The sequence below is a fragment of the Cyanistes caeruleus genome, chromosome 7 (genome assembly GCF_971803275.1).
Source record: "Cyanistes caeruleus chromosome 7, bCyaCae1.hap1.1, whole genome shotgun sequence".
Taxonomy (NCBI): Eukaryota; Metazoa; Chordata; class Aves; order Passeriformes; family Paridae; genus Cyanistes; species Cyanistes caeruleus.
Window position 1 is genome coordinate 36,254,145 of NC_141707.1, and position 26,434 is coordinate 36,280,578.

The 26,434-nt window shown below is 41.1% G+C and overlaps 1 protein-coding gene across 1 annotated transcript in view; it reads right to left on the reverse strand.

Moving 5' to 3' along the window:
* The window catches only part of LOC111931766 (von Willebrand factor D and EGF domain-containing protein-like), a 166,790-nt gene that overhangs the window by 118,458 nt on the left and 21,898 nt on the right, over positions 1-26,434 (reverse strand). Inside the window, exons 2-4 of the mRNA XM_086896604.1 lie at positions 12,518-12,711; positions 3,280-3,505; positions 522-754 (exon numbers count right to left, since the gene is read on the reverse strand). Coding sequence (XP_086752730.1) covers positions 522-754; positions 3,280-3,505; positions 12,518-12,711 — 653 coding nt within the window. The remainder of the gene's footprint in view (positions 1-521; positions 755-3,279; positions 3,506-12,517; positions 12,712-26,434) is intronic.

Sequence of the window (26,434 nt, forward strand, 5' to 3'; positions counted from 1 at the left end):
AGGCAGAACAACATGAGAAAAAACCATAAAATGAATCTCCCTCTATTTTAAAACGTACCAGGTTTTTTTTTTTTTAATGTGAAAAGATGTTATTGTGTCTCTGATCCATGGATATAAAAATTACTGAGTGCATGCAGCTGAGCCTGCCTGCTGCAAAATCTCACAGCCGCAAGATACAAAAAGTACTAAGCAAAAATTGGCTCAGGCACATGTACCCACCACTTATACAAACTTCACAGCATTCAAGGTGTAATGTAACTGCAAATATTCAATTTGCCTTTAGAATGTGGTAAAATACCTTCCAAGAACTCACTGCAATTCAAAGAAATATTACAGGTCCTGAACCGGGTTAATGGTATTAAATAATCTTGTCGGGAAACAGTTTCTGGTCTTTATTGGGCAGTAGCCCTAAGCATAAGGAGGAAGGAGCAGCACTGATAAAAACACAACAAAGATTTAGGGAAAAGGTTTGATCCCATCTGGGTGTGTGACCCGTGCTGCTGAGGGCAGGGTGGCTGTACCGTGTCTCCCAAGCGGAGATTTGCGCCGTCCATCTCCACGTAGGAAAACGGCTGCGGGGTTGTCTCGTGGTGGATCTGCTCCCTCTTGCCAGGGCTGGAGAGGCGAGACCAGAGCACCCTGTACTGCACTGGGGGCTCAGGGGAAGGGGGGCTGTAGCTGCACTTCAGGTGGACTCGGCCTTGCACGAGCTCGGGCGTGATCACTGGCTGCAAAGCCAGGCTTGTGAGCTTGTCTGGAAGAGGAAAACAAAAGAGGGATGTAGCACAAAATGTTATTTTGATGTCACAGTTGTTCACCTAACAAGAAGATGTCAATGTAATTAAACGGGAGAAACACTACATTTTATCTTCCTGTGACTTAATTAGTAACCATGCAACTAAGAAGGTGTGTTTCATATGAAATGCAAAAAATTTTAATTGTGTACTGGCTACCTATTGTTGTTATACCATCTGACCTCCTGGCTTTGAATGTGGTTTTTTTTTTTTATTTTACAGTGACAGAAACATCATCAAAATGAAACATTCAGATTAATAAAAATTAATTATTCTGGCAAAGGTCATCAGCTTTGCATTTCCCTGGAGCACATCCTTTTGATCCAAATTTTGCTATAAGCTCAGAGAGATATGAGAAATCATTATGCTGCAGAGGTAAACTGACTCCCAGAAATCAGCCAGCCCCTCTTGCCTTACTGTGAAGATCCTTTCCAGGCTGTTTTAGCATGTATCTAGGCTAGGTCTGCTCAGTAGAGTTTCTCTCTGCCCAGAATAATGCCATTGCTCTAAAAATACAGCTTGCTTTCTGTAGGCTTCAACAAGTAATAAAGTCTGAAACCTTTCTTCCCGTTAAACTCACCTGGAAAGTAGAAACAAAGAGAGGTATAATAGTGTAAGGGGATGTTTTTCATCTCTAGAGACCCAGACTCAAACAAAACATGAAGCTGGTTCAAGTGCTTTGAAAGGATAAATTAAGTAACTTTTTTGGAGGAGTGTAGAAAATATAATATGTGGGAACCCAAGAGAGTAAAATATGAAGCTGTTCCAGCAGAACAGAAAACCAATGTGTTAACATCTGTCCAGGGCAAACAGCAAGAGGTAAGAAAAAGAAACAAGTTACTTAAAAGATGAATAAAGACTAGTTGTTTATGCCCTTTTCTATTTTGTTTTCTTAGAGAAGCTGCCTCAAACTGCAGCTTGCATCATGACCGTGCGCAGGAAGTTATCCCAGAAGGACAGAGTTAGGTGATCAGCTCACAGGAGGGTGTGAGTGGAATTGCAAACATGAACACTGCTTTTCCCAGTTGTGTCCTTTCTGCCAAGTTATAGAGTTTTAAATTCATTTTGTTTTGCAACTCAGAAGCTGAGCTGACTTGTGTCCTGCTCCTGAACCTCCAGCAGAAGGGGCTGGGGAATTGACCCTGACACAAAGCCATGACCATGCCAGCTGGACCCAGCTGAGCCTCCTGTGGTGCAATATTTACAGCTGAATTTAAGCAAGTGAGGTAAAAATATCCAGTAAAAATACTCCAGTTTTGGGTGTTTTCTATCCAATGCACGAGACTGCAAAAACATCCTAAAGGCAAGAAATTAGACTCTGAAGGACTGAACCTCATTGAAAATGAGACTGGGATAGATGGGAAGAGATAAGCTTTCTCTTGTTAGAAATGCAGGTTACTTTACATCACTGAACAGGGTGAATCATCAAATAGGACAAGATTATTCACCCAAAATGTATTGGCAAAAAAATCCTTTGAACAAGAGTAGTGGAAATCTTATAGTTTATAAAAAATCCAAGCATAAGCTGAAAAATGACTCCATTGAGCTAAAACGTAATTTCTGAGTAAGAATCGGTTTCATTTATTTTAATGGATTTTTTTTAATTTCAAATGGTGAATTAATCTCATGTTTTTTGAGCCTTTCTTCCTTCCTCTTCTTCAAGTGGGAATGTTAAAATATTGATAAAGTTAAGAAAATATTTATCTTTCTCTTTAAAATTTATTTAAGCTTGGATTTTGCCTGATTGAGAAGCTGATAACCTTAGCTTCTCAGTGTTGCGTTTCTGTCCAAAATCACTAAAAGAAAAGTATAAAGGTAATTTTTTTCATATTGAAAAAGAAACATGTTTTCTGATGGAATCTATATGCACCTGGCCATGCTCCAAAGTTCAGGAGGTTTAACTGAATGAGCAATTGCTTTCTGCTTTCCCTTTGTTTCCTAGCTACCGAACAGGGGTTGCATCTCTCGTAGCAGGCTGAAAATTATTTCTGACGAGAACAATTATATAAATGTCATGAAAAAGATGTTATCAATTTAGTTTGGGGTTGGTTTTTTTTTTCCTTGCAGAGTTTCAGAATTACTGTTTTTGAGGGGGGATACTGGGTTATTAAAGATAAGAAGAGGCCTTAGAGACAGTATCCTGGATACAGTGCCTCGGTACAGCCGAGATGCCTCTGCTCACTCGCTTTGCAACTTCAAGCCAAAGTGGAGCCAAAGACAGTGGGAAAGGTTACATGTGAGCTGTAACCAAGCAAAGAACGCTTCAGTAATACACACCAGATTACATTTTGCACTGGTAATAGGAGCTATTCTTCAGGAACACCTTGGACTGCCACTGATTTATTTTCTACACGCTCTGCGCCTTAGCGGGAGTGACGCTTGACTCGCAAGGTCACCGTGATGTACATTGCAACACCGGGGCCTTTGAACACCCAGCCTGAGAGGCATAAGTAATCTTATTGATAAATACTTTACTGGTCCTCACCTTCTGCACAGTAGCCCATGCATCCTGGAGTGGGCTGCAGGAGGTAGACAAAGAAAGCGCCGCAGTTCCTGACGGCGATGGGGATCCGGAACAGGCAGCAGTCCCTGGTGCCCCCGAAGGCCTGCCAGGTGGCACAGCCCGTGAGCCTCTTGCTTTCCCCAGGAGCTGGCAGGGATTCAGACTTCAGTGACAGCCACACCGGAGCTTGTGTCCCACATTTGTTCATCTGAGGGTGCACACAAAAGGGACTGTTTACAAGTGTGGTAAGACCCCGTGGAGATCAATAAAACCCAAGACCTGAGTGTGGTGAACCTGAAGGGTGGGTGAAAAAGCCATGTAAGTGGGGATGAAAATGTCTTGCTCAGTTTTGAGGGGTGGCTTTACACAGATAAAATGCTTAAAGGGCACAATAACAGGATTCCAAAGTATTTTCCTCTGGTTTTTATTGGTTTGTATGAAGAAGATGAAAGCATGAAAGCAGGCTAGATCACCTGCCTCCAAAACAGCTGCCCTGCTCCTGAGACCTCCTGTCCTTCCAGCACACACTGGACCTGTTTGTGGGGCCTGTACCTTTCCCTCATTCTTGAAGAGAGACACATGTGAAGGGTGGACAAAACATATGTGCAGGATATGCATGACTTAATTTAAAAGTTTTTATTTTTATTTTTCCTTTCAGGATTTTATCTATTAACAAATTCCCTGAATGCCCTTAGCACAGGAAATCCCAAGGCAGAAGGCATTGGTCCTAAATGGTTTAAATGACATCATGTTGAGTCACAGCTGAGAGAGACTGATTTCTATTTCCCAGCTTAGGGATATATGTTCAGGAATCCCAGATCTGAGCTGCCCTCTGTACCTGTCAGGCTCTCTCCCCTGACTAAAGGAACATGGTTCTCTAAAGCTGTCTTTAATTTAAACACCTTGGTGAGGAGATTAGGTGTAATCAGGGTCTTATTAAATATACAAAGCCAATTACAATGGTGACTCATTTTTCTGCACCATTACCTAGCATTTGCCAGTATGCAAAGCACAGAGATATTTGAGCTAAAGTTTGGAAATTATTACCAAATACTGACAATAATTTTTTCTCAGATATCATCCATATTCAGCAGAGCATGATGGCTGCTGTTGCTTTGCATTTCTTCAGCCAGCAACAGTGAACCATCTCTACTAGTCCAGCTTGAGGAACGCGATTCCTCCCAGCGTGAGTGCTTGGCTATAAATCACATTGGGGAAAAAAAACAAACCCCAAACCCACCATTTTTTCTCCACTGGCCCAGGTTTGCTGCTTCACTTTCAAGATCAGAAGTTACTAGTGACAGCAGGGGAAGCGGTGAAAGTCAAAGGATAAATTTATTAATTCACGCACCAGTGCCCTCCTGCAGTTTGAGTTGTTTCTGGGAGCTATTCTATCCAGAAAGCAGCACTAGGGGAGAAGGGGTGCACACCCAGGAAAGCAAGGGGAGTTGAAAAAAACAATCAACGATGTGACATGACAGTCTGATTTCCATTTGGAGCTGGTTATTGTCAGGCTTCTGAAAACGAGGATTCCAGGAAGACACTGTTGAAATTGTCCAAGTTTGTTGGTTTTTTCCCCCCTGGAAATGGGCAGCAGCCAAGCAAAGAGGCTGACCCTGCCTTCCCTGTTGGCTGTCTCTGTGGTCTCACAGGTGGCACTGGAGCTCACACAGTGCAGCAGCTCCCTGGGATGGAGAAGCCTTCCAGCACTGTGCAAGCAAAGGAGAAGAGGGGACCAACATAAAAATTCTTCCAGGTGGAATTTTAGACCAATCCCTTCCTTTCTTTAAAAGCCATGTTGTGAGTAACTTTTAGGATGTTTGTTCTGTTTGTTTGTTTGCAGCTTTGAGGTACATGGGTGTTTTCTGTGCTGGTAAAAATACAGATGATGGGAATTTGTTGTGTCCTGATGAACTTCTGACCTAGAGCGCGAGATGTGGTGTGAAGAAGCATGTTTCCAAAGCATACACTTGTAATGACCTGGGAGAGTGGAGAAAACAACATCCAGACAAGCAGCATGGGTGAAGAGGGAAGGATGGAAACTGGAGGTCAGAGGTCTCTGCTTCATGCTCATCTGGATGTGATACCTGCAACCTGAATTTCCTCTTAGACAGGGAAACCACAAACTTCAGTGCCTCTGCATGTGTGAGTAAAGATTACTGGACTGGAACATCCTGTCTGAAATTACACTAAATGCAGGCATTAGGGAGCTCACCTTGGAGGTATTTGGAACCACACAAGATGGGAAGAATTAGTTATGGGAGCAGAGCAGCAGGGATGAGTGAGCACTGGATTTCAGTGGATGTGTACAAACTCAGAGTCTTGTAGGAAACGGTTTGGTGAGGAGACCCAGCACAGCCTACCCATCCCAAATGAAAAAAATACTCTTACAATTCTCTGTAAAAGAACTTTTTTTTTGCTTAGAATGAGCTATAGCATCCATCTGATGCTGCCTTTACCAATGTAACTGGTGCCAACACATCAGTGCTGCTCCTCTGGGAGTGCAGCTGCTGGGCTGCCTCTGGCCAGGCACAAACAGTGCCTCAGTTTCTCTGGCTGCTTGACCTTGGGCAAATAACAAATCACTGACTCTCTGTGTACCTCACTTTCTTATCTCTCAACTGGAGGTGGAGGTGGCTGAGATGGGAATTGCACTTTGGTGCCTTGCAGCAGTGCTGGGAAGATAATTCATTCATGAGACACCCATCTCTCTGCTGTGCTGGGGGCCATGTAGATAAACAGATGTGAGTGCATTCTGGCTGTGAAAAAAGACAGAAAGTGATCCATACATAAAAGTGGGCCTGGATCTCTTGTTAACACATGGAGGAAAAACAAATGCTGGAAGAAGAGGATGGTGATTTTCCCCCTCTGTTTTTATCCTCACCAGAAGTCCGTGAGCCATTTCAGTGCTGGAGAAAATGTGGATTAGCATCACTGACGTCAGTGTGCAGCTTTTTGATAAACCCCCACTGGGATCTTCTGCGTTTGCCCTGGCAAATCTTGCACTAAAACCACTTGAGCGAGGCAGTTTGTTATGTAATGTGCACAAATTACAAGCAATGACCAACCCTTATGAGGGTAAAAAAAAATCAGACTGTGAGACAGAAAGTCATTGTACCAAACTGTAATACAGGATTACAGGCTGACCAAGGAAGGATTTTGGTATAAATCAAGTTTTTCTGTTTTCCTGAAAACTCTGTGAAACACATGAATTTATTTTCTGTTATGAGCTGCATGTGGTCCTTCTGAGTCAGGCAAGTTGCCACATACTAGCCAAAAGGATTTGCTACATGAGGCCTCTGTGAGTTAGAAGACAGACCTGGGAAGGCAAGGGCAAACGTATATTCATGTGTTCAACCAGCAGTAGAGATAAGAACAGAAAAAAACAAACGCAAAACCCAAAAAACCCCAAACAAAACAAAGAAGCAAAGAAACTTAGAAGAACAATCTAGGAGAAGAGGCTTCAAAGAGACAATATTTTCTAGTCCCCACTGTGGAATAATTTGCATTGGATTTTGTAGCTGTCGCTTGGGAGAGTACCAGAAAACTGAATACAGAGGTAGTGAAGGATTGGAATTTAAGACAGAGCATTTACCTGCAATACCTGCAGTCACTGCTGCTCCAAGGATATTGGAGAGACGTGGGAGCCTCACACCCCACCCAGCAGCATTTCCAAAGGGAAGGAGGAATTGCACAGCTGCCTCTCCAGGAGAGCAAGCTCCACAAGGTTAGGTGTCTAGTGACACAGCTTGCACAGAGGAGAACTTCTCCAACACTAAAGGGACACTTTAGGCTGTTGACAGCCTTCTTTAGTATCTTTTCATACTTTATCCAATCATAATTGTTTTTTTTAATCTTCATAGCATTTTATCAACCTTACCCAATTAATCTTTGCAACACCTCTATGTAGCAGGTAAGCATTCATTAAATATTTTTGATTCCTAATTAGGCATCAGATAATAATTTAAATAATCCAATTTAGAAAACCTAAACAATAAAAAAAAAATGTTTTTCCCTTTTGCTAAAACACGGGAACAAGCAATTATTGTTTAATCCAATGAGGTTTCCTTCCTTTTGCTTGGGGTTTGGAGTATCAACCAGTTGATTGATTGAACACTGTGGTTCTTCATAACTGCACAAAGAAATCAAGCTTGATTGTTCTTGTCACTTGGGTACTGCTGAAATTATGCTGTTAAAAATAAGTAGCACCATATGTGAGGAATGCATTGTTTTAGTTGGATGGAGATGGAAGGCTTTTTGGTATGCTGCTGGTTGGCAGTTAAAGCATTGTGATTTTGCATCTGTTATCCACTCAAAACTTTACTTCAGCTTTTTTTTTTTATTATTATTTCTTTGTAGTTAGTTAAAGTAAATAAGTTTGGGGTTTTTTTTAATTCCAGTCTGGGGCCAAACTCCACAGAAATCAGTTTACGTCAGGAATATCTGTAGTAGCAATTAAACTGGTGCCTGTCCTGTTTTTCTTTTAAGCACATGCTTCTGAACAATAAAGGCTGTAATTGTAATTTCTAAAGAAGGGTTTTTGCATGTCTGAAAAACAAACAAGAAAAACAAAGGTCCTTCATACCTACCATTATGATCTGGAATATTCACGTGTATGTTCAAGAAAGAATTACAGATTAAATAATACCTTGAAAGTGTCACTTGCTTTTAAATTCATGGAACAATTGCAAATCAAAGTGGGGCTGGATTCAGAGCAAAATAATAATTGAAACAAAATAATAGATTAATGGCATGCAGCTGAGGTACTGTGTTTTGATTGTGAGTATAAAATGCTCTAGAAGAGGTTAAAGAGGAGTGGAAAGTATAGAAAAATAAATCCCCTTCTCTAGGGAGTGGCATATTAAGCGTCATGAGCAGGTTAGATTTGACATGTTTTAACATGGCCTTGTTTTATACACCAAAGATTAACATTTAAAACTATATTTGATCCTAGTACACATGTAAAAAAGTAAATCTATATTGCTAAATGAAACTATTGAGTAAGTACCAACCCATAACTGCATAACATTATTCAATGTAAATTATTCATTTACACATGCACATTTACAGCTGTACATGAATTGAGAGCATACTCAGATTTGTAGAGGGTTTTGCTCATTTAGAGGATGAAATTTCTGAAGAAGGGTACTGGAAGTTATCTTGATACCCCATCACAGGCAGGTATTACTGGGCATTTCCCAAACGGTCTCATATCCATAAGCAGCCTGTAGAAAATCTTGCTACAGAATTGTGTATGCCAAAAAATTGCAGTTATGGGGCTGGTTCATGGGAAAGAAATTAATTTAAATCACAGAATCATAGAATCTGTGGAGCTGGAAGGGACCCACAAGGATCATCAAGTCCAAGTCCTGGCCCAAGAGTCACACCAAGTGCCTGTGAGCATTGTTCAAACACTTCTTGAGCTCTGTCAAGATCTGTGGAACTTCCTTGGAGTTCTTGGAGCTGTGACCACTTCCCTGGGGAGCTTTTTCAGTGCCCTACCCCCTCTTGGTGAAGAACCATTTTCTAATATCCAACCTAATCCTCCCCTGACACAATTTCAGGCCATGCCCTCAGGTCCTGTCACTGTCACCAAAAGAAGAGGTTGATGTCTGCCCTTCGTCTTAGCCTTACAAGAGAATTGGACAACCCATGCCTGAACCCAGAAGTTTCTGAACCAGGGATTGCTGGAGATTATTAATGTGCAAAAATGAAATTATTCCCCATTCCTGCCATTCGCTCCAGAAAAAGACATTCAGCTGCTGGTGAGGACAAGCACCTGGGGCCAGTGGAACTTGTCCATGGGAAGAAGAGAATTTTCAGGCCATTTCTGGCTTTGCTGTGAACATGGTGTGGCATTTGAATTTACTTTATAAGCAGCAGTGTGCACTGGTCTGCTGTAATCCACAGATTGATCTTTTATCTGACTGTGGAGCAGATCTTCAATAACATTAGTATGTGATGTTCCCTCACATTTCTTTTTAGTGTTCATGCTTCCCATGGGGCTTGCCCATATGTACATGAGTCTAGATGTGTATATACCCTGTATTATTTTAATTCAGAAGCTGAAATTTCTGTAATTGATGTATGTTTTCCCATACTGGCTGTTAAATACTTCTCTGTATTTTTAAGAGGTGTTCTGTTGAGCTTTAATTTTTCCATCTTTTGTTCTTCCTCTGAAGGTTATTTCACTGCATTCTGGCCATGTCTGTGTATTGTTTCTTGCTTCTTAATACACTGCCTTAATCTTAGTAAAAGCTTCACCATACTTTTATTCACTTAGTGTCTTTGCCTTTCACAGAAAATTTGTCAGTTCTTGAAGAACATACCATGATCTGTATCAGCAGCCTCAGTACCTGAGGATCTAAAATTTGTAAATTTTTTATTGGACTTCTACTACAATATATTTTTGGATAGGGAAGTGGCTGTGGCCAGAAGTGCATGTCCAGGATCCAGTAATTGCTGTGCCTCCTTTGGGAGCACAGGGGGAAAAGGCAAGGAAGCAATAGAGGGAGGAAGGTCAGGATCATTTGTTACCTGCCCTGAGAAATTCAGCAGGCAAAGCCTAAATTGGAAAGCTCTTTCAATCAAAAACATTTTGCCACTGGAGGAATAAGTTTATGGACAGCAGTTTGATTCAAGGGATGGCAAGTTCAGGAATGCAATTAATATTTTCACTTTCTCTGACATAAAAGCTTTTGGGTTTTTCTTCTGTCTTTTTTTTCCCCTTTGTAGCTTGTGGGGTTTTCATCTGTCTTTTCTCCATTTTTTCCCCCCTTTTTTTTATTAAATGAGGGATGAGAAGCAGCTCTTTAAGAGCTGCTGCCCTGTTTTCACTGCCAAGCTTGCTGTGCCCCCGAGCTGTAGCCCCAGCGTTCTGGGGCTCTCACAACCCCCGTGTGTGGCCTGGTTCTGCTCTCTGCTGAATGTAGGGCTCCCTGTGGTTATGGAACAACACTCAGGGACATATTTTATTGTGGAGGTTTATTTCATGGCAAGATTCAGAAGGCAGGCACTGGAGGCTGTCTGGAGGAGCTGGGCTGTGGGAGCTCCGTCCCTCGTGTCCCCCAGCACGTGCCATTTGTCCTCCCATGCTGGGCAGGACCTCCAAATCCTCATTAGGCTTAAATCCCTCCTGAGCTCAATTGGGTGACAGGAATCCTTAGCTACCAGCACTTTGAATTAAGAAGTTAATCTCATCCATCGATAAGCAGCTAATTGTATCTGGCCAGTATCAACACGATATCACCGGACACATATTTTACAAGGTGCTGGAGTAATGTACTTTTTAATTCTGCACCTGTATTGTCAGGCTTTATTTGGTCTCTTTTCTCTTCTGTCTGTTCAGGGTTTTGTCTTTGACTTTTTTAATTAAAATCAGCTCGCTCCAGCCAGACTGGAATGTCCAATAATAACTGCTTATTAAGGAGTGGAAGCTGCGCAGTTATTAATTTAAATTATTTTGTTCCAGAGGTTTTGCTGAAATTAAATGGAAAACCAAATCAAACAATGATTTAATTAAGTGGAAGAGATAGAATGTAGAGGTAGATTTAGAAGGTGAAGATCTAAAAGAAGCGTATTCTTCCAGTTTTGACATCTAACAGATGTAATCCTTCATCAGCATGGCAAAGCAGAGATTTACTGTCATTCAGAGGATAATGAAGAAACCAATGGCAAGAATTATGTTACAAGATAAAAAACTAAACTAATGAATATACCTTCACAAACCTGAATGAAAAACTCCAGAGAAGAGATTAAAAGAAACAAAGCATGCATTGTTAGACAGCAATCTCATACAGCTGAGCATTGCTACACACTCAAAAATTGTTAAAGTATAATGAAAAATTAAATAATAATATAGAATATATATGTGCACTTATAGAGCAACCTGGGGAACTTCATAGCACATTGGGAGATTTGAGGATGCCATGAAATTAATCTTTCAATAATAATCCTGTGAAATTATTAATGTTAATAAGATTTATAGTTTATATATGCAAAATGTTAGAAATTCTACAGAAATAACAGCTGTCTCTTAACATTTCATTAAATATTAAATGATTAAGATAACCAGTTGTGACAAGTTCACAGGACCAGTTTGAATGGATATAAAATGTTTTTGCTAATTTTGAGAGGGTTCTCCAGCTAGAGCAGACTCACCCCATACCAACATCCTGGCACTCTAGGTTGAATATTTCATCTTCTAAGTAATTTATGGTAATTAGTTTATTATTTTCTGAATAATTTTTAACTTTATGTTTGAAATTATGCTAACCTCCTGCAGTTGGGATATTTGAGGTGGTAATGACTTTAGTGAGGGTCTCAAGTTGCTCTGGTAACAATGATTGCAAGTTAAACATTATTGTCATACATATTAAACACACATAAAACCAGATAATTATTGCTTTGTCTCTTTTATAAAGTAGTCTTATGTGGTGGAGGGATTTTTGCTCCACAAAGCCATTAGCATACTTATGAAACTAAAGAATGCAAGAAATTATTCAATGCAGAAAAAGATTCAACTTTAGCTTTTCCTTCATTTCCCCAGAGGTCGCTTTAAATATTATTTTTTTATGATTTCTCCCTTCTGATTCCATCAGCAGAAGAAATCCCTAACTCATAATAATTTATATGGAAAAGAGTCAAGTTGCAGAATCCATTCTTAAAGCCATACAGTTGCTTGGAACAAGCACAGCTTGAGGTGACATAGTTTACTCTGTAGAGCTGGAAAACACCTGGTTTTATGTTGGACTGTTTCCTAGCCTGGTTGAATAATATTGGCTGCTCCGTAGGGATCCTGGTCTCTGACTAATGCCCTTGCACATGACAGTGTTGTTGGTTTTGGTGGTGATGGTGGCAGTTTTGTTGTTGTTGGTTTTATTGTTGTTGCTGTTATTCTTGTATAATAATAATAATAATAGTAATAATAATAGTAATAACAACAGAAGCAATAATAAAGAATAAAGAATAAAGAATAAAGAATAAAGAATAAAGAATAAAGAATAAAGAATAAAGAATAAAGAATAAAGAATAAAGAATAAAGAGTAAATTATACATGATAAATTATAAATAAATCATCATCATCATCATCATCATCCAAGTGGTTTTCCCATTTCCACCCACCTCTCCCCACTGGTCACACAGTCTAGGAGAGCACAGAGAGGGATGGGGAGGGAAACTCCCCGAGAGGGTTTAGTGCATCTCCCCAGGTTCTCCTGACCTCGACACATCTGGTGGGCATTTCCACGGGCCTCTGGCCCAGCATGAGGCGGTACCATGCCGGTGGCAAGGAGTGGTCACACACCAGGTCCTGGCTGGCCGCTCGCTGCAGCTCCAGGGAGTCGAAGCTGGTGCTCCTGTGGGGATTGCGGAGGATGCGGTGTCCCCCCGGCCAGCACTCGGGGGCTGAGGAGCCTGGAAATGGGAAATCAGTAATAAATTAATCACTTTAATTCCACTGGATGCTGCTAATAGCTGCTTAAATCCTATACCCTTTCCTGTTCCTATTCTTTTTAGGATTGGGCTAATTTTCAAGGCAAACAAATCTGGATTTAAATATATCAAAATGCAAGTTTTGTAATATAAAGATTTTAGTTATCTAGATTTTCGTCATATCTGAATCAGGACCAAGCCCCTTCGCCTTTTAACGTGATTTCAGCCTAATTTTTGGGATTAACATCTGAGTCACTCCTCCTCAGAAATCAAGTAGTGTTTTGAGGTTCCAAAGCCTTGTGACCTTTGAAAGTATGTGGGATTTTAATTTAATTTATTACATGCATGAGCGATTTAATCATGAAATAAATTGATGCTCAAGTGTAAAGTGCACTTTGCATCCTTTTAAATATGTGCTGAGAAGATTCAGAACAAGAAATGTTACCAAAATAAAAGAAGAGAAATGGTATAGAAACAACTGTAAAGGGTTTTGAGAAATCAGCTCAAGTTAGGCTTGCAAATATTGAAGCCACAGGTCAGACTCACTTGAGGCAAAAAGCCAAACACATCAGGGATTGTGCGTGTGCATCTCAAAGTCTGAATCAAAGCTGCTGCCCCTTGACGTGTGTTTGTTTACTCGCCTGCCCTGTTTCTTTTCATACATCTCTTGACTTTTTTACAGAATATTCAATTCTTTTCTTCCCACCTAATAAAAAGAAGCCTTGTGGTGATTCTGTTAGAAGTTGTTTATCTCCAAAGAGCTGATCATGTAGCAAAAATGGCCTTTTCTCCGTTATCTGAGGCATTCCAGGTCCCTTTTCCCCACATCAGCAATGCAGAGTGGTCGCAGGAGGGGACGAGGTGGAGCTGCTCTGCTCTGTGCCTCAGCAGCAGAAGGCTCAGCTAATTTCTTGCTGCAGTAATCTTTAATTGCTAATGATGATGTAAGAGGCAGAGGCCACATCACAGGAATTGCACAACCTGGCAGTTAGCAAAATCACCTCTTTTCACTGTAAATAGAGCTTATTTATGTGGCACTGCTGACAGAGCCCTCCCCATAACTTAATTTTTCAAATGTCACTTTTCAGATTGTAACTCTGCTTTAATATTACGCCAGTGGCACCCTGAAACACATTTATCATTTTTATTTTATTGACAAGATACTCAGAAGGTCAAAGTCAATCCATTTATGGCAGTATTTTTAAAGATTATTTTGATTGTGCCAAAGGCAAGGCAATGGTATACAAGACAAATGGGGACAAAATGTAGCGTAACGAAGGCTTTATTGCAATTTTCAGGGAACTAAACTGTCAAAGCCATTGTAATTCCAATGCAAAATTCAGCTGAATTAATACAATTGCCTTTTTAAATAAAAAAGAAATGCCCTAAGCTTTCCTTTCCTATAGGTAAGAGACATTTCAGAGAGGGAACACTAGGAAATATTGCACCTCTAATTAAATCTGGGCTCAAATTCCTTCCCTCAGAAGTCCTTTCTGGAGACCACATGGACACGTCCTTTGCTAATTCCCAACCCAAGGGAAGATGTGACATTTCAGCAGACCAACTATTTTATAAAAATGAAAAGTTTACCCTTTATTTAAAAGCCCTTAAAAAAATGCAGACCCTTGTTGACCCCTCCAGTACCACTCAGAGCTTCTGTTAATGAGAACAGAATCTTGGCTCCTGATGCCTTTTTCTTGCCTGAATTAACTCCTGTCTGAACAAAAGGAAAAGGAATCTAAAAGCAAACAGCTCTTTGCATGGTATTGCCACAGGAATATTGCAATGACATTGTAATATGATCAATTGCATTCACTTTCTGTATAATAATAATAATATCCAATCGTGCCTTTAGATGTAACTAATAGCCTTCTGCTCGATATGTATTAGTTATAATCCAAATTCACACTACATGTTGTGGTCTTACCAGTGATTAACTACTCTGTCTAAACAATGCAAATATATCAGACACTGACACATGGCTAATTATTTTTCATCCCTGGCATGGTTTTGTTTGCAGTAGTTTAGAAAAGGCTTTCTCACATTAACACCAGAGGAGCTGAACGCTGCAGATGGGCCTGGCAAAGGCCAGGGAGGCACTTGGGGGAGCACGTGGGGGAGAAATGCAAGTTCCCTAGGGAGAGCAGTGCTCATCCAGTAAATTTAACAGGATTTGGGACAAAAGCCATGTGTTCAGTCCCGATGGAGCCCTGGCTCAAACAGCCGCCTCTGAAGGTGTATTTTACCCTGAACTCCCTGCCAGAGTCTGTTCATGTACCTGTGCCTGGGTTTAGTTATGCTGGCAGGCTGTCATTGAGGAGGCAGGATGGAAAATTGATCTGCTGTCAACTCCCCTGGAGCCAGCCTGACGGATTTTGTTCCCTGCCTGACGCGGATCAGACCGGGGCACGCGGAGCTGGTGGCACAAAAACCCTCACCCAGGTTTTGCAGAGAGCCATGGGCAAAACAAACCCTCAATTACTGAGTTCCCCTTGTAAAATGGTGCTTATTATGGCCCCATGACAGGATGATTGTAAACTTTAACATGCAAATTGCGGGCTGTGGTACAAGTTAATTACCACTGGCTTTCCTGCAGAAATAAATGAATAAAGGCATCACTGTAATCAGACTTTATTATAAAAATGTTATTTAAAAGAAAACAACAAGAAGTCACAGCCTATTCCTGTTGGTTCTTCACCTGAGAGTTGCCCACTTGTACCTTATGGTGGCTGCAGCTCCATTCAAATCAGATGAAACCTTCCTGTTCATTTTTAATTCAGGTGCAGGTGTCAAGCTTATGGACAGTCATGAAATGCTCAGCATCCCATTTGTCCCCCTTCACATCCACATTCATGCCTAGTATGGAACCACTGCTACTCTGGGCCATGCAGATTAGGTTGTCTTAAAAAGGAAATATTTCTTTCATTAAGATAACAAATTTAATTTAATCCACCTGTATTACTGCTGGTGTATTTAAGAGGACCATAAAAAAAAGAAAAACCAAAAAAAAAGTGCTGGCTTTTTAGGGAGCTGGTTGTTATGACCATTCTGCTCTCCTTCAGGAAGAAATTAAATGTTGCAGTGAGATATTGTGGCTCTCTACCCAGAGCTGCTAGAATTAAATGCTGGGTGTACCTGGTGCTTTAGTCTCCTGCAAAGAGCTGCTTCTTGAACTGCCACCAACTCAATACAGACAAGGAGCTGTTGCTAAGACATAAGGATTTGTTTGCTTTACTGCACTCAAAAGCTTGTTTGTTTGTTGTTTTCTTTTTTTAATGTAACAATTTTTTGTCAGAAAGTTATGGCTAAGAGATACTGAGTAGCTCCTTTTTGACACTGAAAGCAAACAAATAATAATACCTGCTGTATCTGCTAAGTGAAAATGACATTTGAGTAACTCTGGTGCAGGTTCCTTGGGGAAAAGCCTGTCTCCATCGAAGCCAGGAGGAATTCTGCTGTTAATGCCCGGGTGTTGAGAGTCACCTGTTAATGTGTGGGAAAGGAGGGGAAGCCTGAGGGCTTGCTGGGGAGAGGTGAGCCTCCTACAGGAGACAGAAACATCCAGAAGTATCCCATGGAAAATGAGCAGGAGGTGGGTATCTGAACTGAATATGCTGCTGTGGACAGCTCTCAGCTAAAGGAAACATCGATGTGAGCACAGCTGGAGGGAGATGATTTGTGCCAGCAGGTCCTGGGGACAGCCTGGAAACCCATTCTGTGCTGGCCAGTGTTGTACCAGGTGGCAGTGAGGCTCCACAGGGCTGTACCAGGGTCCAGCCAGACAAGAATCTGCAAAGGAGTTTTTAGGGATCACTTTGGGATGCTCTGTGCTTTGGGATACCTCCCTGCACACACATTCAGCACCGCTGGCTGCAGCTTGTGCCAAGCAGGTTGGTAGCTGGATGCTCTGCAAGCAGCTGAGTCACTTCTACACCTCGTGGGCAGGGGTATTGGTGGAAAAAATGCTGCTTTGGGACCACCAGGCACTTGCTGAGGGTCTGTCCCTCCTGGCTGGTGCTCATGGCTGTGGGATGAAGCATCAGCCATATCAGAGATAAAGCTAGGAAATGTAAGAGTGGCAGGCTGAAAAATCATGAGGAAATAACTTGCTAAACCTTTGCTTTCATTTCTGAAAACAGGTGAGTACAAGTGTAATAGAGCTTTACCTGTCCCTCTTGCTCCCAGTAAATATCAGTGGCTTATGTGGAGGAAGGTTTAAGAAGTTGTGAGATTTTGTTTGTTTGCTTTGAATAGCGGCTGCAAATCAAATAATATCAATAGGTGATGGCAGCCAGGAAACCCTGAAAGAAATATAGTCCACAAGCCTGAGGTGCACGTTTGCTTTGGGCAAAGCCACACAATATATCTAAAGGGCATTCTGAAGCCTGGGGAAATAGCTGGCAAATTGTAAAATAACTTTTGTGTGGAGGGTGAATGAAAAGGCTGATGCAGGCAATGCTAACCACCAGCAGCGTTTGGTGACGAGCTGTGATTGCTCTGTGAACAGGAGAGATGTGTCCCCACATTCAGATTTTCTATTTGCCATCATCTTCCACATTGTGGGAACACAATCTGGAGTTTCCTCCCCAAATACATCTATACATACATATATATAAAAAAAAAACAAATCAACTTATGTATGAGTACTTGTATTTTTGACATTTGTATCACATACAGTTAATTTGTCAAGTCCCTCCCTCTGTGGCAGATTTTCATATTTCTGCTTTTTGTTTCTTACAGTCCACAATGAAACAGAACCTTTTCCAGCGTGTTTGACTTTCTCTTCATGGGAAAATGATGAAATATTTTCATTTGGAAAAATCAGTCTGAAATGCTGAGGCTAAGCCATAACTCCAAATTAATTGCAGACAAAGGTTGTGTTCCCTTTCTTCTCTTTCTCTTTTAGAAACAGAAGGAAACATTTTAATCTCCAGCCTTCCATGCTCAGGGACTGCCTTTCAGTGATGTTGAAAAGCTCAGATAAGAGTTTCTGAAACTTTCAGCATGTCAGTGCCATCACTTCCCCATATTATGGTTTACCACACATTGAAAGAGAGTTTATGTAGAGAAGGAAAGGCAGGTGTTGGGAAAGGGAAATTCTTTGCAAGCTCTTCACAGACATGTTCAAAATAAAAGTAGAATCCAACCAATCTGACAACATTTAAAAATTCCTTTTGGTGGGTGCACATTCCAGGTGAACAAACATCTATTAATAGATACCTGTAGCTAAGGAACACCTGACAGTTTATTAAAGATCAAAGTTCCTGCCTTATTTCACCAATACTTTAAAGATTTTGCTTCAATTATTCTGCCTGTTGATGACAAAAATTTTCATTCTTAACGATATTCAGAGATAGAAACTTGTTGTGAATGACAGTGATCACTACATTAAAATGCTTGAACCATGAGTGCTCCTCTGGTAGATAAAACATAATAACTATTTAAAAACCTTGATAGCTAATAAGTAAAGCTATTTTCAGGAATTTCAGTAGGAGAGGAACCTCCTACTGAACTGAAATGATAAGGAAGCCCATTGTACAAACACCACACACACATAATGTCCAGGTCTTGAACAAGTCACAAAGCATTCATACGGCAAAATTGATAGAGATAAATGAACCATTGTGCAAAATGAATGTAATTATAGAAATTCTGACCCAGGAAAAGGCAAGAGGCTGAACACCTGCTGAAAAGAATATGACATTTAATACATGTTATTTGTACTGAATAACAGGCAGATCTGAGAAGAAAAACCCCTCCTACAATGTGAAGGTGTTGCTTTATCATGCATCTGAATTCCATTTGTCTGGGAGCAAGGTCACTTGTCATGCTGCTCTTCTGTGGAGTAAAGCAATAAACTATTGACAAACCAAGGGCCAACACTCAGTTCCAGAGCAAACAATTATTTATTCATGCTCGTATCTCTTATCTTGCCTTGCATTTCTATTTTTAACTTGTGGTTTAAAAAGGAGGAATTGATTATGTGAGACTTTTCATCCAGTTTGTGTATCCCCTGAATAATTTGCAGAATAATGAGCTGCATACAGCCCACACAGGAGGATGCAGAGACAGGCAGAAAAGCACTTTATGTGGGGCCAGAAGAGGTGTCAAGATGGGCTGACCACATAGAAGAAAAGAAAGAATCCCTGTGAAGAGTGTGAGCAAAGTCTGAGGAGCTTCCTGGCAGGTTACAGTGGAGTTTAGAGAACTGTCACAGCAGATGGGATGGACAGCATTTTCTGCAGTGCTCCATAAATAGAGAAGATGAAAGAATTTTTTATCCTCAGGGGCAATATGTATGGCCAGCTGAAGTAAACGAGCCAAGAAGTGTCCAGCAGAAGTGTTTTCCTTTAAAATGTTTCAGTCTCCAAGAATCACTGTCTGGCATCTCTCATCAACGTGAAAATTGCTCATGGATAACGTGGTGGACACAAAAAGGACAGGAAACATCACAAGGATATAAAGCAGTTGTGCAGTCCAGGTGAAGTCAGTACTTTGCAAAATGCAGCCTCATCTATTGAATGTTCCAGTTAGAAAAATCAGCAAAGCCAAATTGTGTCAATAGCTCTATTAGATTTGACCAAGTCTCCTCCTCACTCATTCTGACTCAGCCCTAGGGCCAGGAAGGCTGAGAATCTGAATATAGAAATCACTTACTGTTGCTGTGTCACAACAGAATTCAAAACCTCATAAATTTCCTCAAGTTATCTCTAAGTTAATGATGATGCCTATAAGGGCTTCTGAGCAATCAATAAAAAGGTAATTATAATTATTGTTATTGATTGGTCTATTTTTGCTCTCATCCCTCAGAATGAAAAGTGATATCAAAGGAAAAGGGTCTTTCTTACCTCCTAATCTCAGTTGAGCACACAGTCACAGATGTAGCTTTCCTAAATACAAGCAGCAAAAACAAACTCACAGGTTTTGGTTTCAGAAGCCAATGGGCTCTATTCAGATGGAAATTTGATTTCCATGGTTTACCCCCTTGAGAGCTGGAGCTGTTCCTACCCCTCAGCCACGACACTAATTACCATTCTGGAGCCACACATTTTTCCAGACATGGACAATGCTGGATTTTGGCCGCACTTTCCTGCACTTCCTCGATGCAGTGCTGCATGTGGGTGATATTTTGCTGGGGACAGTGTCACCATTCCCTTGCTGACAGTGATTCCAGGATGCAGCAGAGGCTGGAGAGCAGATAAGGGCACTCGGAGTGCGGGAGGCTCAGCGCTGCCAAATTCCAGCTCCGCGGCTGTGATTTAGCCCCTAATGGATGCAGGGTGACCAGGCAATTTTTCCTGCTATTGTTTTGCTATTATTCATTGCTGTTATTCATCCCATTCACTGGCACAACTGTGGCTTCAGCCCTTCACGTGTTTATAATGGGCTTTTCTGTCAGGGCTCTGACATTTAGGATAAATGGCCACGTTCCCTCTTGCCTTTGGAGTAAGGCTTTATTTGTTACAGTGCTGCAATTATGTACACAGACATGCTCCACTTCCCAGCTACTGCACAAACACTGAAGGACCTCTCCATCCCACCAAAATTTAGGTTTCCTTTGACCCTGTCCTTCATCCCCTTGTGGCCTGCCTGCTGTGTGAAACTTGGAGAGAGTTGATGTGAGACAGGCTCGAGCACATAGCAGCTCCTGCTGTGGATGCAGAAAGTTCTTCTCATGCATTATAGAACTCTGGATGGATTTAAAAATTATTGAAATAAAAGGTCATGAGCTAGAAATAGCCAGAAGCCTGCCTGGCCACTGTGATAAGATAAAGCTGTGTACTCCCAACCGTGGAATTGCGACATTAAGCCTAATAGATTTCTAAAATCCAAATTTATCAGCAATCCTCACTGTTTGTTTCTTCAACTTTCGGAAGGCACAGATTCTGTGTTTATAGTCATGGTATCTTCAAACCTAAAATAAATCTGTGCCTTCCTCCCCTAGAAACAGGATTGTATCAGTTCCAGGCAGCGTTTTCCCTGAGCCACGATGGTATTCCAGGGAATCTCACACACCTGGTTGTGTCTCTAGCACCTGACAGAGGTCTGGTAATGCCTATTCACACCATGAAACAGTTTCTCTCAGTTCCTGTATACAAAACCCTCCAGATAAATGTATTTGCTATTTTTATTTAGTTGAATTTAGTTCCTAGTTCTAGCAGGCACTGATTTTCCTTTTTTGTTCAGGGTCATCTCTGCTTTGGTTGCTCCACAGATCTCTGTTTATTTGTCAGGGGTAGTAGGATCATCAATAAAAATAGCAAGGTTTAAGGAGCCTATAAGGCCTTCAGCTGTAAGCTGCTTTTTGATGTAAAAGAAAATTCAGCTCAGCTGGAATCAGCTGAGTCTTCACCACATTTACAGCTGATACCTGTGCAACCATTTAGAATGTAATTACAATAATAAGAAAAAAGTCTCCATAATTATATATCTATATGTAAAGCCAGCCGCCTTTCTGTGGCCATCCAGCCAGAGCTGCAGGTACAGATCAGCACGTTCACAGGGGACACAGGGGATTAGGGAGGAACAGGAATAAACAGCAGACAATTGTTGCCCCATATGGTGTGTATTATAGGCAGCTGTGCTTTGATCAGGACCAGCCGTGCACAAGACAAACCTACTGATTTCTTCTCATTTACACTGAATTAACTTTGATCACGGTGTAGGTTTGTGTGTTTTAAAGCTTCTGCTGTCTTAAAAATGTGCTGGGGAGGTCTGTGTCCTCAGAAGGGAGGAAATGAGCAGAAATGTCCCTCAGTCAGGCTGATCAGGCTGTGGGAGGGTTTCCCATGCAGGGATGGGTTGGAATGGGATGGGGATTTCTTCCACCACGATCAACGCTGTGTTTCTTACAGGAGGTATAGCACTGGCACCTCCTTTCTTTAGAAAGGAAATAAAAGAAAATCAGATTGCCAGATGGAGTATTCTCAATGGGAGCCACTCTCCTCCTCAGACACTGACAATGCAGCACAGTTTCTTCTCACCAGATGAGATGAATCCTAGCAATTTTTTATTTCCATGGAGCCATTTCCATGCTGAGCTTTTCATTCTACTCTTCCTTTTTGCCTGATAACAGCCACGGCATGCTTTTAGATTATAAAATAAAGTTACACCTTTTAGTGAAATACATGGTTTAAAAAATAGCATTACTGAGCTGAAGGAGGAAGCAACCAGATCTCAGTTCTTTTGCTAGGGAATAATTCAACTGGAAATGTTATCTGGGCATCTCCATCCCTCGGTAAACAAGGTGATTACAGGCAGAAAGGCAGTATTTCAGGTTTTCTTCCATCTTTCTGTTATCAAAACAAGACTCGGTTTTGCATTCTTAGTTGGTAATTGGCTAATAACTGTAATTTTCATCCTGAGAAGATAGGCCAGAAACCAGTGTTCAGAAACAATATGACAATTGATCAATTCTTCATTAGACTTGATGCATTCAGGTTACCACAGTCATTTCTTTTGCAATTTGAGCTAAAAATAAAAACAATTGGCAAAAATGTAGTCAAGCAATTTCAGATTGGAAAGCCATAACACAAATTAATGCACAAAGAAACAGCAGGCAATCAATTTATCATTTGCTACTTTATTCTTTAGCAATTTGCAGTCATTGCTGAGTTGCTTCTGAAACTTGTAAAATTTGATTATGTGAAACCTGGTGAGTGTCAGGCTTTGGTCATTTCTGTGTTGTGTTTTATAAGTTGTTTTATGACAAAAGGACGTAACCTCAAGCTGTGCCAGGGCAGGTTCAGGCTGGAAATCAGAAAAATTTATTCACTGAGAAGGTTGTTAAGCACTAGAATGGACTTTCCAGGGAAAGTGCTGGAGTCACCATCGCTGGAGGTGCTCAAGAATTGACTGGATGTGGCACTCAATGCTCTGGTTTAGTTAAAAAGGTGGTGTTTGGCCAAAGGTTGGACTCAATCATCTTAGAGGGTTTTTTCCAGCCTTGATGATTCTGTGGTTCTGGGATTCCATTCTAGGAGCTGTCTGGAGAACAGAGGCTTTGTATAGGTAGACCTGTCTGACATGTGCTGATACCCTGCACAAGCACACATAGCCTGGAAACCCTGGCACCAATATTTCTATAGTTTTCTACAATTAACCCAGTTCAGAGAAGGTTTAGTTACCCTTAAAACTTCAAACACCACTATAAAAGCCACAGTGTGGACAGCAAACAGAGCAGAGCCAGCTGTGGATCCACGTGCAAGAGTGGCTATTGCCTCTCCCGCTGCACCCTCAGCGTGGGTTGGGATAGCACAGAGATGTGATGAAGCTTTTAAGCCCAGGGTTTGCATAACTCACCTGCCAGCCCATGAACAAAAAGGCTTTGCCTGTGACAGACTGGGGAGTGGTGGTGCCTGCTTTGCTGTGCAGCCCTTACACCCTTCACATTTACCCACAGGTGACTTCAAGAGCAGCTTCTCTTTTATTATCCCTCACAATGCTCATCTTTTGCATTCAGAAATGAGGAGCCTGTTAACCCTCTGTAGCCCTGATGAGGAACTGAGCTGTCTAAGTGTTGCCTGCAAACAGCAGAAATGCTCTGAGAGGCACTGGCTGTGTTTGGAGCACAGGCTACAGAACACCAGCAGAAGGTAAAAAAGCAGGTGACAGGAGCAGGGTGACTTGGGGACATTTTCTGCTGGGTTTGAGCTTCATGGGAAGATTTGGAGCTGGTTGATCTTCCCTGACTTCAAACCATGACTGCCATGTGCTGGGGCCTGAACCTTTGGCTGTTTCATGCCAGAGTCCCTCCCACTGAAACCACTTTTCTATAATATTTTTAAACTATTCAATATAAGTAAGAACACCCTAACTTTGCCAACTCCCAATGCTGTTTCCTGTCTTTGAATTTAAATATTCAATTCTGTTTATAAAATGCATGATTTCTTGAAGAAAACTTACAGGTCTAATACCAAAATGTTCTGCTGCCTCCTTGCTGTGCTCTCATTCTCACCCCATATTACTTAATTTGACCACAATCTCTGTGATGATCTCAACTCTCCCTCAATGATCCTTGTGGGTTCCTTCCAATTCAGGCTACTCTAGGATTCTATTTTTAACCCACATAGGATTTAAAATGTGGTGTGGAAGAAAATCCAGGGTACAAATTTACTGTGAAGATCTTTGCTAGATATTCCTTAGCCTCTCATTCCTCCTCTGTCATGCCACAGTAACACTGTAGGTTAAAGTCAAGTTCCATTTCATCCTTCCTATTATTTGCTGAAATAAATGTCTGGTGCTAAGCAAGGCACTCAAATCTGGGTTATTCCCTCACAGAACCAGTAGATTCAGCAGCATGGCTTGATATTAATAACATCTGAATGGCTAAATCCCTGCAAAGTGGGGTAAAAGTTTGCTCCCAGGGATCCAGCAAACACACTTAAACCACTGAATTGTCTTAATTCTAAAACAGCCTTCCAGCAGCACCACAGGGCCAGGATACACTCATGGGTTATTTTGCTGTGTCTGGAATTTTGAGGCTATTCCAGAGACATGAAGGCACAATGAAAAGCAGAGTTGGACAAACATGTGAAGGCTTGAGGTATAAAAGGATTAACAGATGCTAATGTTCTACATTTTCCTGCTGCAATAATATAAGTGCAGACAGCACCCAGAGCGAAGCAGAAAGTGAAAGATTGCATGTAGGAGGCACAGAAAGACATGGCTATTGTGGTGTGCTGCTGTAAATTTTGAAAGAAGGCAACTGTTGAACAGATGTTACCAGCACACAGAAGATTTAGTGTGTAGATGATTTGCAATTCACTGGTCTGCTGAGGAGAAGTTACTTTTTTCAATCTGAAGTAAAATCTTTCCATTTTCCCAGAGAAATATAATCTTGAAAATCACAAAGGATGATTGATAATATAGAAATTGAAGCTAAACTCCTCTTCAACCAAAAAACTAAACATCTTGGAAGCAGGAGGCATTGGGGCATTTCGTTTGCAAAGACATTGAAAGGAAAAAAAAATTAAACTTTCCAAAAAATATAGCTCTTTTTCTCTAGGCTAAATAGCTTGTCAGATTCAAAATGAAATTATGGTAGATCTTGCTGATGTAGGAAAAAGTGTCACTGATAGCATTTTAACCCCTGTTAACCCAAAACACTCTCCCAAGGGTGCTCACAGAGTTGGGTTTGCTCCAAGGAGCATTATCCCTCTGTTTTTGCTTTCCTTATCTCAATTTCCTTCATTCACATGAGCTGCTTTGTAGGAGGAGCTCTTGGTGGTTTTTGTTTTTTTAATTTAAATTCTGAATTTTTTAAATTCCAGGTCCAAAATGCAGATCACCTCAAGCAAGGATGTGTAATTCTAATTTATCTCCCATACAGTAGTGATCAAGCACGTCAATGAATACCTCCCCTAGACATTCCAGCAAGATTTTTACATATTTCTTCAACAGCACAACAGTCTTCATCCATCCTGAGAGACAGCTACTCTTACTACAGATTTGGACCTTTTGGGTTGCAATTCTTCATGGTCACAATGTAAATTTGTTGATGTTGGCAGCCACTCCAACCTGCCATTGGGGTCCCAGTCACTGGCACGGATAATGCAGGGCAGCTCTGACTCCAGCTGGCCACAAAATAATTTCTGTGTTGCTCTCAAGCTCTTTTCTTGGTATTTGTTGCTTATTCATTATGACTCCTGACTGCAGAGAGCACATCAAAGTGGAATTTTTCTCTTTAATCAGCGACCAAAAACATTATCACTCTGATCATAGGATTGTAGTCTCCATATTTTCTTCTCAGACCTATTCTTGGAATGTGTCCCATCTTTTAAAATCCTCTTCTAAGGTAGGAAAAATTACCTTTCCTCTTTCAAGGGAAACCTTTTCTTAGGAGATAGACTTTGTGGGTATATGCCAAGAATGACATAGATTTTTATATAGATTAAATATTATTTGCAGTATTTTCGCATCACCAAAGTCCTTTCCAAGATTTCTTACAGCAGCAGGTTATTTTGGTTGTGATTACACAAGAAGTGACAGTCCAGCTCTTTGCAAAAGCCTTTGCAAATAGTCATTAAGCTAAATCTCTTTTCCCCTGAGAGTGGGATGTAAAGAACTGACATGTGATCCTCTGTGTGTGCACATGAAATATGCAGAAGAGACTGTTTTTCACCCTTTTTAAAAGACAGGTGTATAATAACTATATTATAGAGATATTATATATTTATAATAATTAAAATAAGAGTTGATCCTGCCAGATCAAGCAGAAGTTGGACCTGTTAACAAGCAATGTCTAGATTAAAAGGAATAAACAGACCAATTAATCACTTCTTCTGGCCGAGTAAAATTAACACTACAGCTGAGTTAGCACCTTTTACTCTGAGAGGGGGGAAAAATCCTTGTCTATAAGGTAAAACCTTGCTAGAAGGAGAAAGAGAGGGATGCTCTGGGGACAGACTGCCTGTCCCTGCTGTCCTGAGGTCCAAACTGAGCCAGGAGCAGGGAACCACAGGACACTTGGGCACTGCAATGGAAGGTCAAAGCAAACAGGGCAGGAAAGGACTGGGGAAGGTCATTTAATCCCCCTGCATCCAACACAACACCCCAGGGATTGCACAGCCCCATTTGTCACACATGAGATAACCTCTGTGAACTTTTGGGCTGCTAAATTGCTGGGTGTGTGCTTTTAGCAGAGTTGCTTTGGAGCAGGGTTTACCTCCCAGAAATTCCCTAAAACACCTCACAAATTCATTTG